Source organism: Momordica charantia (assembly GCF_013281855.1).
Source record: "Momordica charantia cultivar OHB3-1 chromosome 8 unlocalized genomic scaffold, Mcharantia_2.0 BLBB01000008.1, whole genome shotgun sequence".
Lineage (NCBI taxonomy): Eukaryota > Viridiplantae > Streptophyta > Magnoliopsida > Cucurbitales > Cucurbitaceae > Momordica > Momordica charantia.
Window position 1 is genome coordinate 25,928,800 of NW_028275166.1, and position 17,029 is coordinate 25,945,828.

The 17,029-nt window shown below is 34.4% G+C and overlaps 1 protein-coding gene, 1 long non-coding RNA gene and 1 pseudogene across 2 annotated transcripts; all 3 read right to left on the minus strand.

The window, feature by feature from the left end:
- Positions 1–2,359: 2,359 nt before the first annotated feature.
- On the minus strand, positions 2,360–4,313 carry LOC111013206 (akuammiline synthase 1). Its single transcript, XM_022287609.2, has 2 exons — positions 3,624–4,313; positions 2,360–3,363 (listed from the first exon to the last, which is right to left on the minus strand). Exons 1-2 carry the CDS (start codon positions 4,213–4,215, stop codon positions 2,735–2,737), a joined length of 1,221 nt encoding a protein of 406 aa, XP_022143301.2. The 5' UTR covers positions 4,216–4,313; the 3' UTR covers positions 2,360–2,734.
- A 1,972-nt stretch (positions 4,314–6,285) lies between these two features.
- Positions 6,286–7,391, minus strand: LOC148209859 (uncharacterized; annotated as a pseudogene).
- A 5,297-nt stretch (positions 7,392–12,688) lies between these two features.
- LOC111013323 (uncharacterized) lies at positions 12,689–15,081 on the minus strand. Its single transcript, XR_002601663.2, has 3 exons — positions 14,887–15,081; positions 14,672–14,735; positions 12,689–13,692 (listed from the first exon to the last, which is right to left on the minus strand). It is a non-coding gene; the product is annotated as an uncharacterized LOC111013323 (long non-coding RNA).
- Between the last annotated feature and the right edge of the window lie 1,948 nt (positions 15,082–17,029).

Sequence of the window (17,029 nt, forward strand, 5' to 3'; positions counted from 1 at the left end):
CATCACATTCATTGTTACCCCCTTTCTAAATACAATTCTCAAGATGTACTTACAAATGAAATGCAATCTCTCAATCACTTTAGGTGTCAGAAGCTGGTCCACTAACTCTTTGAATCTCAGATACAACATGGGGGGAAAACATAAGATAAAGATTGAGCTGGAAAGCTCAGTGAGTGGTAAGTTAGTACGAAAATAATATTGTAAAACTCTTATCCATATAAAACGAAGTTTCGAAGCTCTACCAACAAACTTCAAAATAATAAACCTTATCATTTAAATTTCGCAAAATTTGGGCCACTAAAAACTCAGTAACTTTTCGCATGATAAACTTGTAACAACATGCACTTTCTAAAAAGACTTTCTAAACACATATCAAATACCTTCTTTCAAACCTAAAACAAGTTAAGAAAACTCAACACCACATATGTATCAACATTTTATTCTGGTCTACTAGCGTAGAGTAATCTCTATATGCACAACAAAATAATTTTATTCCTTGTCCACAGGCATAGAGTAATCTCAATATACACAGTAGAATATTTCTCTCAACGGGTGGAGTAAAATGGTTCCATAGATCTTCTATTTCTGGGTATATTATAGAAACACATTTTTATAGCATAAGGTTAATCACCTAGATACAATAATATGGTAGTTTGAAAACTTATTTATGCATAAAATTCTCGATCTCATAAACAGTTCTATAACTCTTCTTTTCTTCTTTCTAATAACTTTTCTTTTCCAAACCAATTCTAAAATATTTCTTTCTAATTTTCTCAAATCTTTTCTTTCTAAGAACATCTCATAAAATTCTATTTCTCAAATTATTTCTAAAATCTTGATTTTATAAAAATTTCAAAAAATTTATGAAATCTCTCCTTCTAAATAAAATTTCATAAAAGTTTCTTAAATTCTTTCTGAAATCTTTCTTTCTAAAAACTTTGTACAATTATCTAAAATATAAAACATTTCTAATTCTTATCGAATACAATTATTCCTAAAACATTTTTAAAATCATTCTTTCTAACATCATTACATTTCTATGGAATCATAAAGTATTTATAAATTCTCATATTCAATCCAGTTTGTTTCATTCTAAAGCAAACAATTCTAAAGCTTGACACATTTTTCTAAATCACAAAACATTTCTCCAAATTCTAAACATCTCTTAAAATCTCAAACAACCAGGGTTATTTTATAAATTCTCATAAACATTCATAAATTCTCAACAGAAATGATCAAACATACATAATATATGTATTTTCTTGAAGTTCTATAATAGATATCTTAAAAGCTATTCAATTTCTCTTCCCTTCAACGTCTCACGTGAAAGCACAAAATACCAACAATTAACTTTTCTTTCTTATTTAATTTTAAACAACAATTCTATTCTCTCTCTTCCATCGACAAACCTTATCACCTTCTCCTTCTTTCTTCTTCAAGGGCTCTTCTTTCTCCGTCACATTTCACATCTCTACCATTTTTCTTAACCAACACAAACACTCCAAAACTTTTCAAACAAACCACAAATTTACTCTAACCATTCTCTATTCCACATCATTAAACAGATTAAATTCTTCTTTCCTCCCTTGAAATTTCTTAATTAGCATTACTAACACCCACAAAACCAAGGATTTAAAGAGAAAGAAACCAACCGAGAACCACTCTCTTTTCTGCTTAATCTTTTATTAGTGAACGAAAAACTACTTCTTTTAAGTTTCAAAGTGATTTCTTGAACACAACAGAACAAGCTACAAAACCCTAACCAACTTCTATTTCTTTCTACATCTCCAAGGAAAATAAGTTGTATTTACCCAACTTTGCCGCTCTCCATGTTCTTTCTCCTTCATTGTCTCGTCCTCTTCTTTTCTTTTCTTTTCTTTTCTTTTTTCTTTCTTTTTTCTTTTCTTTTATTTTATTTCTTTTTCTGTTCCGTTTTTCTTTTTAAACACATGTCACACACACCAAGCAAACCCATACACATGTATCCAATTAAATTTTTTCTTTTTTTTTAAATAAAAGCTAAAAGACAATTATGCCCTTCAAACTTTAACTTCAAAAGTTCCAATTTTCTCTCTTTTTTTTTTTAATTTCCTTAACTATCTTCTTTTTACTAAAAAAAAAAAAAACTGTCCTTACACCTAACCTTCAATAATATGTATTAATGTGTTAACATTGTCGTCACAGCGGATGTAGATCGTATTGATCGAACCATAAATCAGTGTGTTGTTTCTTCTGTTTACCTCATCTATTTGTTAAATTTTTATTATTGGAAATTAACTTGTTGATATTCTACATTTTTTAAAAAATTGTTGGTGCTCTTGGTATAAGTTAGAATACCCAACACATATAGAGAAAAACATGGTAGAAAATCAAGCATGATTCTAATTAAACCAAAAACTAAAACCATAACACTTATCTAACACAACTTTAGTACAATGTTCTTGACCTTATTCTCTTACCTTACCCTCTAAAGACCATAACAATTATCAACAAGGACCTTGGTACAATGTCCTTTGGCTTTATTCCCCCACCCTCATCCTTGTCGTTCAAAAACCATAACAATAATCAACTAATACCTTGGTAAACTAATATTTGACTTTATTAAATTTTTACCCACTCACCTTCTAAACATCATAACAATTATGAAACAGGACCTTAGTAAATCGATCTTTCATCTTCAACTCGAAGAGCTTAGCTTTTTAGACAACCAAAGCAGAGAAGCTCCTCATTCCTTTCAAATGCTGCCATTACATCTTTGTCCAAGCACACCAAAGCCTCCATTCCCCTCCAACTCATGTTTCAGATCCATCAACACAATTGAATTCTTCCTTACAATATCAGGCATCGTGATCCACGCCGGCTTCCCGCACCCAAAATCCACCTCGTAAAGTCCAACGTTGCACCAACTGCTACACGTATAAAAATTTTGAGCCATTCTCCCAAATGATTCCTCCATAAATAATTTGTGGAGAGAAATCCACTCAGCAGCCTCATAATTTTGGGGGTACTTGTCGCAGAATTCTTCGAAGTTCCTCTTCATGTCCCTCACCACCTCCCACAGCTCTACCTCTTCCTGTAATGGCACCACGTAGAAGGTGATTATGTTCCCTTTTAAAGCCTCCGGCAGCGGCGGCACCACCCTCTTTCGTATATTAACAACCTGCAGGAGGCTTGATGGTGGCGGTGGCCGCTTTTCAAAACCACCGGCGGAAATAACGACAGCCTTGTAAATGAGTGCACTGAGGAGCTCTATGCGCGTTGGATTCTCAACTTTTTCTGACACCATGACTTTAAGAGCTGTGATCTTTGAGCCCTCGAACACGAACCTCTTCACTACAGTGTTGTCAACTCGTTGCTCTCTTACTAGTTTTAAAAATAGGAATAAAAGATTAAAAGGTAAAATACGGTTTTAGCCCTAAATTTGAGGTTGCGTTCTATTTGATGGAATGCAGACATGGAAGTTTGATGGATGTTTGATGGATGGAGTGGTATTTGCTTATGTGTTTATTTTTAATGAGGTGACATTTGAGGAAAAAAAAGAGAAAAGAAAAAGGAAAAAAAGAAAAAAAATCTCCCATCGAAGACCATAGAAATTTAAACTTTTGAGTAGTGAAGATTAATACCTAACGGAAAGGGCTTGCGGCCCGGCGGGAAAAAACTTGCTGCGTTGAACTGAGGAGACACCGGGAGCAGCGCACCGGGACTGCGGGCAATGGAAGCCCAGTCATTCATGAAGGTGGCAAAAGTGATCACATCAGAGAGTTTGTGAGACAAAAACACACAGATGGCCTCTCCTCCGCATTGAAATCTTGTCAACTGAACGGATAAAATGGGGTTGATTTCTGTCCCGTCTTCCGGGCAAAGAAGTTTCCAAATCTCATCACTTTTGGTGACATCCGACATCGGACACTGGAGATTTGCCTCCGTGAAGGTGGCACCGACGTTGTTGCATTCGACGGAGGCGCCGTCGATGAGGCGTCCAGCAAAAGGATAGTAGTGGGTCAACACCTCGGAGAGGCTGTGCTTCAGCACCTCGGAGTGGCTGCGCCGCCGGCTGTCCGCGGAGCATTGATTATTGTTGTGGTAGAAGAAGACACATTGCAGATATTGGCAAGGGACTGACGCATCAAAAAAGCTGAGATACAGATGCCGGAGCTCCGGTGGGGTTGGAGACGACGGCCTTATGCTTTCTTTATTCACTATTTCAAACTCCATCTATCTTTTAGATTTTCCTCTCCAAACTTTGGAAACCGGCAGATTTTACTTCTGTATAACTGTAGAGTTTGCTCAGATTTATTTTGATCTCAACCTATATAAATACCAACGTTTATATACATGGGGATAAAACTGAGTTGGCTACATATTATACCTACTTCAATTAAAAAATGGATATAACATATAGACGAAACATAAAGAAATTAGAAAAATATAATAAATTGTTGAGGACGATGGTACCTTTACGCTTTATTAATATTCATGGAGTTCCATCTTATAATTAATTGACGATGAGAGGAGTAGTCCACTTATATTATAAATTTCAACGTGAGATCCTTGATAATAAATAAACAAATACATACACACTCATAAATGTCAAATACATACACACTCATAATAAATAAATAAAAACATACACTCATAAATACCAATAAATATCGGTATATATAGGGAAAACGATTAGGTCAACCAGGTGAGTACTTATATTCTCGTATTAACTCTGAAAATGTAAAAATAGATACTTTTTTTGAAAAATATATCAATTTTTTATTGGTAGTTATACTTACCAATCAACACCTAAATATTGTTCTATATATAGATTTGAATAATACTTCAAACAATTTTTCTACATCGATCAAAACATAATGTGTAACATATTTTCAAAAAGGAAAATATTAGACTAAAATGAACCAAATTAAGATTATATGGATCAAAATAATATTGAAATCTAAAAAACAATAATAATTTTTAAATATTCCTCCATCCACATGATTCATGCCAATCCTCTCTTCTTAAACATTATTGTCTTTTATTAAATAAACACTGCTGAAATGGGAGAAGAGATAAAAACTTATTTAATTATCGAGCAAAATTGACTTTATCTCATTCTTGTTGTTCACTGAAACCCTCCCATCTGCATTATTGTCTCCCTCACTATCGCATACTATTCTCTCCATTATTTTGTTTTGGTGGGTTGTTGTTGGATTTTGCAAGGGTATAAATTATTATAAGTAATAAAGTGATAATTAGTATAGTATTTTCTCCACAGGAATGGTTAATTAATCGATAATTACCAACTAAATTTAACGTTAATCTATTTTATGGATCCACAAAGAAATATGTGATTAAACAAAAAAAGAAATAATAATCCCTCTTGAGTTTCTTTAATCTAAATAACTTTGTTTGTTTTGTTTTATATGTTGATAGCGACTTCCCTTTTATCTATTACTAATCTTTCTTAAGCATTAACAAATAATTTGACAAGCAAATTTCTACATCTCTATTAAATTTCGAACCTATAAAAAGCATTAGGCGCGGGAGATTTATAAATGCTACACAAGAATTCATAAACATCTCTGTCTTACGATATAATCTTGGCTAAACATTTAAGGTTTGATTCAACTCTCACCTTTCGATCTCAAATTGAATCTAAAATTGTGCAATTGACACTACAAGAAAATTAAGTATTTTCAAAGGTCAAAACATTTGAAAAAGTATCAAATAAAACTTTGATAAATCCTTTTTCGAAAGTTCACTGAACCTTCAAAATGTGTCGAAATAGGTCCCGTCGAAAAAGCTTTTTCAAAAGATGTGTTAACCTTCAAAAATTCGTATTTTTCTAAGGTTCAATTAACCTTCAAAAATTCATATTTTCCAAAAGTTATAAGCTTTCGATAATTCTTAAATTAGTTGTCAATAATTAGTTAGTTTCAATTACTTTTTTCGAAGGTTTTCATTATTTTCTAAGGATCATAATCTTATCTTCAACCATTTTTAAATCTTTAAAAAAGTTTTTTATTGAAATTTTTAAATCCTTCGCAAAAAATCAAATAGAATGATATTGTTTGAAATTAATATTAATTAAATATTATTTGTTTGGAAAAATTAAATTACTTTTCCTAGTTAAAATTTATAATTTCAAAACTATATTCAACATAAGCAAAATATTACTTACTATAACCAATAGTTACTGCAAAAACAATCAACAAGTAGTCACGGTATTTCTAAAACTAATTCAAATAATACAAATACTTCAAATACCTAAAACAAACAAATTTTCTAACCCCTACATTAGGATTTCTTTCGCATCATCTCAGCCATCATTGCTTGAAATCGATGCTCAAAACGATTTTCTAATTCAATAAATTGATCTTTGAGTCCTTGTACCTCAATTTTTCTTTGCCGTTCAGATTCTTGAAGACGTTGTTCTAACTCGTTAAGGCGTCGCTCAAGATCACGGACTTTGGAAGATGATCCAAACAACTCAGAAGGAGTAACACCGGCTCCATAACCTCGAACACGCCCATGTTTCTCTAGTCCAAAGACTTGCACAAAAATCTCGTCGTTGTTCATGTCAAGTGTACCATCAATCACTTGAGAGGCATATGATTTGAGTTCCAACTAAAGACATAAATAAAAAGTTTAAAGACAAAAATAAGATATTTTCTAGTAATATGAAAGTAATATCGAGTAAAAATTGCAAAACAAATATCAAATAAGATCATCTCTATTGCTCAAGAAATATCAAATTGCAACAAATTCTAAATTCTAAATTTAATTAACATATCTTTTCTATATAAAATTTTAGATTCTTGAGCAAAAATGTATTATTTCTTCATTAGCTTCAGACTTCTAAAAAGAAAAAACAACAAATATATAATTTAGACACCGCCAAAACAAACCTTGTGTGAGGAGGAGTGATGCAAACAATTGTCAAAACTTCAATTGCACCAGATTATGCAAATTTTGTGATTCCTATTTGAGAAACTCATGTTCCAACAAATAGCTTAGCAACAAATCCCGAAGAAAAACCAAAAGAAATGGAGAGATTTCAATTTGGTTTTAAACATTTAAGAGATATAAAGACAGAAATCATTTTAACTTAAGAAATATAAATCCATATAGTGTACTTACCAATTTCTCTTGTGTAGTTTCATTCACCGTTGTTCCATCATTTCTCAAGTGAGTTATCTCCCAAATTCTTATGCGACTAGGTTCATTATTAGTATCACGAACCTATTTAAATGAAAAATATATATTAGATGATTGTACTAGATTAAAAGAAGTTTATGTGATTGTTCATTTACCTCTTTCTCAACCCTTTGTTGTATACTCTATGAACCGCATGTGTGATATACATTCAATTTAGAACGGTTCACTTTGTTCCTTTCACACATCTCCTACATTTCAAAAATAGAAAATGAGAATGATTACCATTTAAAAACATATTCTTGTTATAGGTACTAGAAGACAAGTTTTAGAATATAACCTGATATTCAGTTGACTTCCACAAGTTCGCAAGATATTCTGCATCTTGATCTCTTGTAATTTCTGGTGGAATATTAGCCAAAGCTTCTGCAACTGTATCATATTTGTACAACCATTTTTTCTTCAAGCTATCTCTCCAATTATTATAAGATCGATTAAGTTGACGTAAAACAGAAGCCTCATGACCTTCAACTTTAAATCGCTCCTACATGTCAAAAAAACAATGGCAATAAAAGCAAGTAATAAGTAAATAAAATAACTATTAAGTTTTTATATCACATACTAATGCAAGCTCAAATAGCTTTCTTTTTGTTGTCATGTCATTATCTTTCCAACTTTTCACTTGTAGAGGTGTAAAGTTGACTTGTCGAGTTAAAATAGTTCATTGGCTTTTGAAAATATCAGCATTATCTCCAACAGGTCTTTTGTTCCTCCATGATACTTCAAATCTAATCTCATGAGGTAATTTAACTAGTTTAAGATTGTGTGTGGGACCACACACTTTTCTTGGCCCTACAAAAGAAGATTCTGAAATAAAAAGAAAAAAGAAAGGGTGAGTTAGAAACAAATCAAATAAAATTAAGTTAACTAAAAAAAATATTACCTCCATTAACAGTCCTTTCATAACTAGTAGTTGATCCAATTTCTCCTGTAAACGATGATGAAGCTTCTAGACCAACTTGTGTTTTAGATTTTGTTGAAGATATAGATGTAGTCGCCCTACAGTACTATTCTCATGACTATTTATACTATTTCTATCTTGGAATTTGAACTTTGCTCTATGAGATGAGAAGTTTTTCATCTTTTTCCCAATCATATATTGCACTTAAGAGTAGAAATTGCACTTTCAACCTGCAAATTATAACTTTCTCAAATACAGATAATTCTACGATTCAGTCTCTAACAAATAAGCAGTACATAATATTCAATTCAAATAATTTTCTAAACATATTAATAAAGTCATATAATTGGGCAGTCGCTTAGAAAAATCATTAATACAAGGTTCATAGTACCAAATAACAAGAAGTAATTCAAAAAGAAGTGACCATCACCAAACAATTATCAACATTAAATTCCTTCATCACCATCTTCTTCTTGACAATCTGTATCTTTGATTACAGGGATCTTGTAATAATCTCTTGGATCAACCTTCAACACAAAATACCAAGTTGGATTTCTTCTATCCTCAAGGTAAACAACTTGTTCAGATTGACATGCCAATACAAATGGCTCATTTGTAGCAAATGTGTATGTCATATTCACACTAGTCAGTCCATGATCATCAACTCTAATTCTTTTACCACGATTATTGATATCCCACCATTTACATTTAAACAAAACAACATTATTTCCTCCCATATACTGCAATTCAATAATTTCATGCAACCCACCAAAGTACTCTCGATTGTCAGTTCCTCTCACTACTACTCCACTATTGTGTTTTTCTTAAATCATCAACATCCTTTATACGAAACCTAAAACCATTAACAATATATCCTTTGTAGTATATTACTTCTTGTGATGGACCTCGAGCTAAATCTAATAGTTGTTTGTCAACTTCATTGCTTCCTTCATTATATAGTTCAGTAACCTACATAGACAATAGTATCATGTTTAATAATAAGTAGATAAATACAAACAAATAGATCATAACTACTATGTCTTTTCTTACTTACATGATTTTCAAACCATTCTATAAACTCTTTATCGTGCTTTCTCTGTGCATTTCTGGCATCAACATGTTGTAATGCTTGTATGTTTTCACTAAAAAGAATTATAAAATCAAAACACATTTTACGTTTCATTTTAAAATATTTATCACTAATGAAATTTTTTCTTACCCAATATACGATAGGACATCATCACAATTCTGTAAAATATAAAGATGTGCTTGTCTCCATTCTTCTGTCGTGAGCCTCCTTGATTGTTTACCTGGTCGTATAGGACGACCAACTGATTTAAAAATAGACAATCCATCATATGAACTATGATCATTGTCTTCTTTTCTTCTCATTTGATTGAACTTAGTTTCAATGGTATGAAAATATCTGGTGCAAAACATTACACATTCATTGGCAATATAACCTTCTGCTATAGAACCTTCAGGATGAGCTCGATTGCGCACATAAGCCTTTAGCTTACTTAAGTACCTTTCAAATGGGTACATCCACCTATATTGAACTGGTCCAGAAATTCTAACTTCATTTGGCAAATGAACTAATAGATGCACCATTACATCAAAAAAAGATGGTGGGAACATCATTTCCATTCTACAGAGAATCCTTATAATCTCATCCTCGATAATTTTTATATCATCAACTTTAACCACTTTTGAGCACAATGTCTTAAAAAAATTGCTCAAGTCAATCAATACGTCTCGTACATCCTTCTTCATCAATCCTTGCAATGCATATGGGAGCAAATATTCCATAATAACATGATAGTCATGACTTTTAAGACCAAATATTTTTCTTCCTTTTAGATTAACACACCTCCCAATAGTAGAAGAGAACTGGCCATCTGGAACCTTTAATGTGTTGAAGTACTCACAAAATGCATTTTTCTCATCTAAAGATAATGTACAACATGAAGCTGGTAGATGCCATTTGTTTTCATGTTGTACTGGATGCAATTCTGTTCTTAGTCCCATTTGCTGGAGATCAAGACGAGACTTGAAGTTATCTTTTGTCCTCCCCTTAATATTCAATAGCGTACCAATCACATTTTCACAAACATTTCTTTCAATGTGCATGACATCTAAATTATGTCGCAACATTAAAGTGCCCCAATAAGGTAACTCAAAGAATAAACTTTTCTTCAGCCAGTTTTTAGCACGTTTCCTTTTTTTCACACTATTACCAAATATATGTTCTTCAAATTGATTCACTTGCTCAAGTATATCACTTCCAGCCAACTGCTCAGGAGGTAATTCTTCTTCAATATGTCCATCAAACAATTCTGGTTTTAGTCTTCATTCATGATCTAAAGGTAAAAAACGACGATGACCCATGTAGCACATTTTCCCACTATTTTTTAAATAAAGTGATCGAGTATCAAAATTACATAAAGGACAAGCTAGGGTACCTCTTGTATTCCAACCAGATAAGTTTCCATATGCTGGAAAATCATTGATGGTCCATAATAATGCAGAACGCATGGTAAAATTTTGCTTTAGTGAAGCATCATAAGTTTCAACCCCAACCTCCCATAACTCCTTTAACTCATCGACTAATGGTTGTAAAAAGATGTCAATATCATTACCAGCACCTTTAGGTCCAGGAATGAGTAATGATAGCATGAAATAAGGCTCTTTCATACACATCCATGGTGGCAAATTATACAGAATAAGAACGACAGGCCAAACGCTATAAGAGAGACTCATATTTCCAAATGGATTAAATCCATCACTGGCTAAACCAAGTCGAACATTCCGAGGCTCTGAAGCAAATAAGCTATATGATTCATCAAGTGTTTTCCAGGCTATAGAATCAGCAGGATGCCTAAGAACTCCATCATCTACTCGTCCACTAAAATGTCATGTCATACTTGATGTTGTCTTTCTTGACATATATAATCTTTTTAATCTTGGAGTTAGAGGAAAATATCTCAAAACCTTCTGTGGAACCTTCTTCTTGTTTTTTAATAAGAACTTTTGAACCTTCTTCTTTTTAGATGTTTTTTCTAGCTTCCATCTAGATTCTCCACAAACTGAACATTTATCTGTCTTAGCATTTTCCTTCCAATATAGCATGCAATTATTCAAGCATGCATCTATCTTAGAGTACTTAAGTCCTAGGTCCCGAATGATCTTTCTTGTCTCATAGTAATTATTAGGTAGATTAGTGCCCTCTGGAAATACATCTTTTAATAAGTTGAGTAATAAAGTAAATGATTTATTACTCCAACTTCCAAGACACTTTAGGTGAAACAATTTCATAATGAAAGACAACTTAGAATATCTCTTACACCCAGGATAAAGTTCCTTTTCTGTGTCATTTAACAATCTATAAAACTTAGAAGCTTCCTCATTTGGTTCTTCATTATAACCATGTTTACTTGATTCTCCTTTCTCAGTCCAATTATTTGTGTTAAAAACACCAAAGTGATTCTCTAATATTTCAAAAATATCTTCTTCACCAGAGTCGTTATCATTTTCTCCTAATCCATATGATAAACTTTCTTCACCATGCATTGTCCATTGAGTGTAACTTGGAACTATCTCAAACATTAACAAATCTGCTTCAACATCATCTCGAGTTTTAAGTATTGCATTATTGCATCTCTTACATGGACAAGAAATCTGATTGGATGTCGTATGCATAAATGCAAAATATAGAAAGCTTCTTACTCCGTTTCTATATTCTTGCGATGCTCGATTTCCAATTTCCATCCAACTTTTATCCATGTTGTACAACAAGCTTGTGATAAGAATAATGTGATACGCTTCTCTGTTAAAGTAAAAGACTACCTAGAAAACAAAAAGATATCTTAAACTAAAAATTAAATGGTAAACACTAACTTGAGCAAGAGAATACATGTACTACAAAAAGCAAATACCAATCACCATATAACAATTGCATGGACAATAGCAGTTCCCGTTGTACTGAAAATAAATATTCCATTATTGTAGCAGAAATTGCTTACCGCAAGTGTACGAGTTAAGCTTTAATAAAGTGGTAAGTTAATACCGATATCGTCCTCTAGATTGGGTTTCTAGATCATAAAATTGCTCAATTTTATTTAGAGAATCAAAATCAAAAGGGAGAATATAATCAAAGAAAATAAAAATGCAATAATAAACATAAAAACAATGGGGAAAGGTCCTAGGGAATTGATTTCACCTATTGAATCTATGAATCAACTACTTAATTACTCAAGATTGGACGAATTATTAATTATATAGGCCAAGAACTCTCAAATCTCAACTGCCTCTCCCGAGCGTAAGCTAATTCTCCTTACGAATTAAGAAACCAATATCCCTATCTAGTTTCTATAACAAGTAAAGGCTTTATTGAACAAGTCTTTTATCGACCTCTAAAGGACTTCTAAATCCCCCGATCTTAAAACCCCTTTAGTTATGCATCACAGTTCTAACTCTAAACCACCTCTCCCGAGCGTAAGATTTCAAGTCTAAAATCAATCAATCTATGGCCAGTAGATTCAAGGCATTAAGCACAGAGAAGTATAAATAAAACATTCATAAACATTCAACCAAGAAAACTAAACAATCAATGCATAAAGTTCAATGGCTACATCAATCCCCAAGATGAGAGGTTTAGCTTGTCATATTCAATGGAAAACAATAAAATCACAATGAGAAGTCCATAACAAAACCAGAAAAATCAAGGGAAAGGAGAAGAAACTATGTTCGGCGTGTCAATCGTCCGTCCCAAAGCGACCTCCACGATCCCGAGCCTTGAAAATCACTTTTCTAAGCTCTCCAATGGTCTCTTTGCCCTCCAATTTGGCCAAAAAGGGAAACTGCCATAAAACCTCTTCAAAACTCCCCCCCTTTCGGCGGCTGCACAACCCTATTTTTATAAAAAGTTGTCGCGGCAGCGCTGTGGCGCTATATACAGGGTCATGGCACTACACTATTCACAAACGCGAAATTTAAACTTCGGAGCGCCGCGACGCTCTAGGCTAGCGCCGTGGCGCTATCTCCTCGGGTTTTTAGCTCCAAATCTTGTTGTTATTCCATCTTGGTCACTTTGATTCCTATTTTTCTCTCATTTGGATCCAAATATGTCTCGTTTCCTCCCGATGCTTTATTCCTGCAAAATATATCTTATGTGCTTAAATTTGTCTTGAAGAAACGAAAACTAACAAATAATTTCAATATAAATCTCATGAAATGTAGCTCACAAAGTGTGTTATCACTTATGAATTGCTACCATATGATCTTCCCCCAAGCACCCTCGACTTGCTAGATTTTGAATTATAAAACAAACAATAGTCACTCATACACATCAATCTAACATATGCCTAAATAACGCAAATGTGATTATTTACAAGCGAGCAGCAAGAACTGGATCACTATACTCATTTAACAATCCACCTTCAAGGGAAAAAACTAGATAGACATTTTTTAATAACTAATATCAATGTTGTCACAATTTTCTATCAATAAAACAAACCAAGGTATCTTCTCCTGAGTGCCTCTCAATCACTTAAGCACTGGAAGGTTCTCCTAGAGTAGAAGCATATACCCTGAAGGAAAACATCAAGGCAGTAAAATTAGTAAAGAAAAATAATTAGTAACTAATTATAAAAACATCAAGCATTAAAATTAGTATAACACATCATACAAACTAAAAAAAAATAAAACAAATTAAAAAATAATAATAGCTAAGCAATTATTAAACATTAAGACAGGAAAATTACCAATTAAATAATAATAATGATAGTTAAGTAATTATAAAAACATCAAGGTAGTAAAATTACAAAATAAAGAATAATAATAGGCAACTAATTATAAAAACATCAAATAATAATAGCTAAGTAATTATAAAAACATTAAGGCAGTAAAACACTAACAATAAATGGTACAACATATTTATCCTAGAAAGTTTATACACATGAAAATCTGGAGGTAGCGGAGTTGAGGAAGTAGCCAGTCTTATCAAATGCTAGAGAAAGATTTAATATCATTGAAATGTTGCATTTCTAGTCCAAAACAAGTCTGCCTCTGAAGTCCATAACTCACACATCAATCACAATAAAATGTCAAAATGAGGATTAGTTACCGACTAGTCCAACAACTCCCATATTGTTCTGATTCATAGTCACACTCACACCACTAAATAAAACAAGTCATAGTAGCCATATAACTAATAATGATCAGGAAGGAAGAATTAGAATCCTGGATTTATTCACCTAATGAGAAACTAGAGAAAGGATGCTATATCCGCTGACAAATAAAAGCAAACATTTAAAAGCCCTAGTGGGGATCAAAATATGATCAGAACAATGCAATGTCTGGTGTGTGCAAATTACCATAAGAAGGACAACTACAATGTTGTATCCTCCACTAACAAAACCAATTCACACGATCCCATATTTCGTCCCCATTTCTAAAAGTTTCATCTAATCATCACCAGTTCAATATATTTTTTCCTTAGTTATTGTGCAATTAATTGCAATAATCGCACATAATATCAAAGAGAGTGCGAAAAAAATGAAATCTCACCTCAAAGAGGCAGCACAATTTTACTGACGAACACCATTTTCCTTCATTGAGAAACAAATATTTCCTAAATCCATAAATTGCATCTCAATAAAATTGTATCAATTATATACTAGAAACATAGTACAACACACTTATATTTACTAAATCATATATTTTAGGAATAACCAAAGGTAAATGGGAAATAAGAATAGACAAGAAAGGGGGAGGCCCCGGACCTTACGAAGTTGGGAATTGCTTCCGGAACCAGACTCCATTCTTTGACGATGAGCAGCAATCAACTTAATGGGAAGAGAGCGATCAAAGAAAATAATGTAATTCATTGTTCTCGGCGCCAGACTGAAAGAACGGGGAAGAAACCTAGCCGCAACTAAGGTAACGTTCCTTTTTAGAAAGGTAAAGTTCTTTTTTTCTTGTTTAGAAAGTAAAGTAAATTTTATTACTTTTAATAATATTATATATTTTTTCAAAGGTTTTAATAACCTTCGATAAAAGGTTTGTCTTTTTAAGAGATTTACAATAACCTTCGATTAAAAATAAAATAATATTTATAAAAGGTTTTTAACCATAGCCACCTCGGCGAAGAGAAAATTATTATTTTTCTAAATAGAATCGTTTTCAAAGGTTTCTAGCAACTTCGGAGAGAAAAGTTAATAATTTCGTAGCTTTTTCGAAGGTTTTCTTAGAACCTTCGATAAAAGATCATGTATTTTTCAAAGGCTTCAAATATTTGTTGATAAATGTATTGTTTTTCAAAGGTTTTCAACAACTTTTGATAAAATACTTGTTTATGCAAAGATGTGCACAACAGTGTGTTCCTGATTGTAGCTCGAACTCGGCCTCCGTACCGACCTGTATATTTGGGCGGACCTGCACAAAAAGGTGAGCACTCCGACGATCAAGTCAGTATAAGTCGGATTCCAAGTTTAGTTCGAAGCCAGAAATCATCGTACCTGATCGGGGAGTGAGGTCCTCTACTTATGGGTGGTGGTCCCGCTAATCTCGCGACGGTTACATTCGGTAATCTCGGGACCGTCGGTTGCACCCGGTGATCTCGGGACCGACGGTTACGCCCGATAATCACGCCGCGGACAGTTGCTCACATCGGCCCCTACCGAGCTCCCCGGCAGGTCGGACCTGGGCCAGGTTCACCTCGGCCCTCATACTTAGCTTTCGCCGGTGTTGGTGGCAGCCATCTCGGCTATCCGAGCTGGGCATGAATCATGGGCCATCTTGGAGTACCAATAGGGGTCCTCCACGTGTCCAGGGTATTTTTACCCCCAAACATTGGCCCCCTCTCTGTCTGGTCCGATCTCGACCTGGCAGAGAAGTTCATTCGACTTGCTTTGGACACGTGGCGACTTCCTATTCGTGGGAAAATACAACCGTCGCGGAAGATTTATCGTCGGAATATTCAAATATTCCGACGCTTCGGATCTCAGAGAGGATTCTAGCCGCTCGCTGATTACACGTGTACGGCGGGAAAATTCTTCCGACGGGCTATAAATGCCCCCAATCCTTCAGTTCATACCTTACGTTCCTTGAATTCTTGGAGTTCGATCTGAAGGCAGCTCGAACCCTTGGTAGGTCGGTCTCTTCCCTCTCTCTTTCGAACGTAATTGCCATGTCGTCCTCTATTAGTAGCAACCTAGGATCCGATTTAGCTCGTAGGTTAGAGTCCGAGCTCGAGGAGATAGAAAACTTTAGAATCTCTGATGACGGGGAGGATAGTGACGCCTCCACTTCAGGTCAGGGTTTGAAACACCCTTCTAAGATACCTGAGCACTACCTCGGATCCCTTCGCAGGGGGTTCGCTATCCCTGAAAACATCCTCCTCAGGCTTCCGGAGGAGGAGGAGAGAGCTGACAATCCTCCAGAGGGATGGGTCACTCTCTACTTCAAAATGTTTGAGTACGGCCTCAGACTTCCCCTTCACCCTTTTGTCCAAGAATTTCTCTTCCGGACAGGGTTGGCTCCGGATCAAGTGGCCTCCAATGGGTGGGGTGTCATTTTCGCTTTGGCCATCCTCTTTTGGCTACGAGCTCGGGATAGTGAGGAGGCCGAGCTGTTGGACGTAGACCAGCTCCTCGCGTGCTTCGAGGCGAAAAGGATAGCTAAGAAGCCTGGTCGGTTCTATATGTGCGCAAGGAAAGGCGCAGGCGGTATAGTTAAGGGGCCGACCTCCATCAAGGGATGGGTGAGGAAGTGGTTCTACGCTTCCGGGGAATGGCTCGCAAAGGACGAGTCAGGTCGTTCCTTCTTTGACGTCCCCACTAGGTTTGGGAACCTAGGTACGGAATAGTTCTTACTTTTCGTAGTTTTCTTCTATCATTCAGGTCTAACTCGGATTTTGTCTTCGTG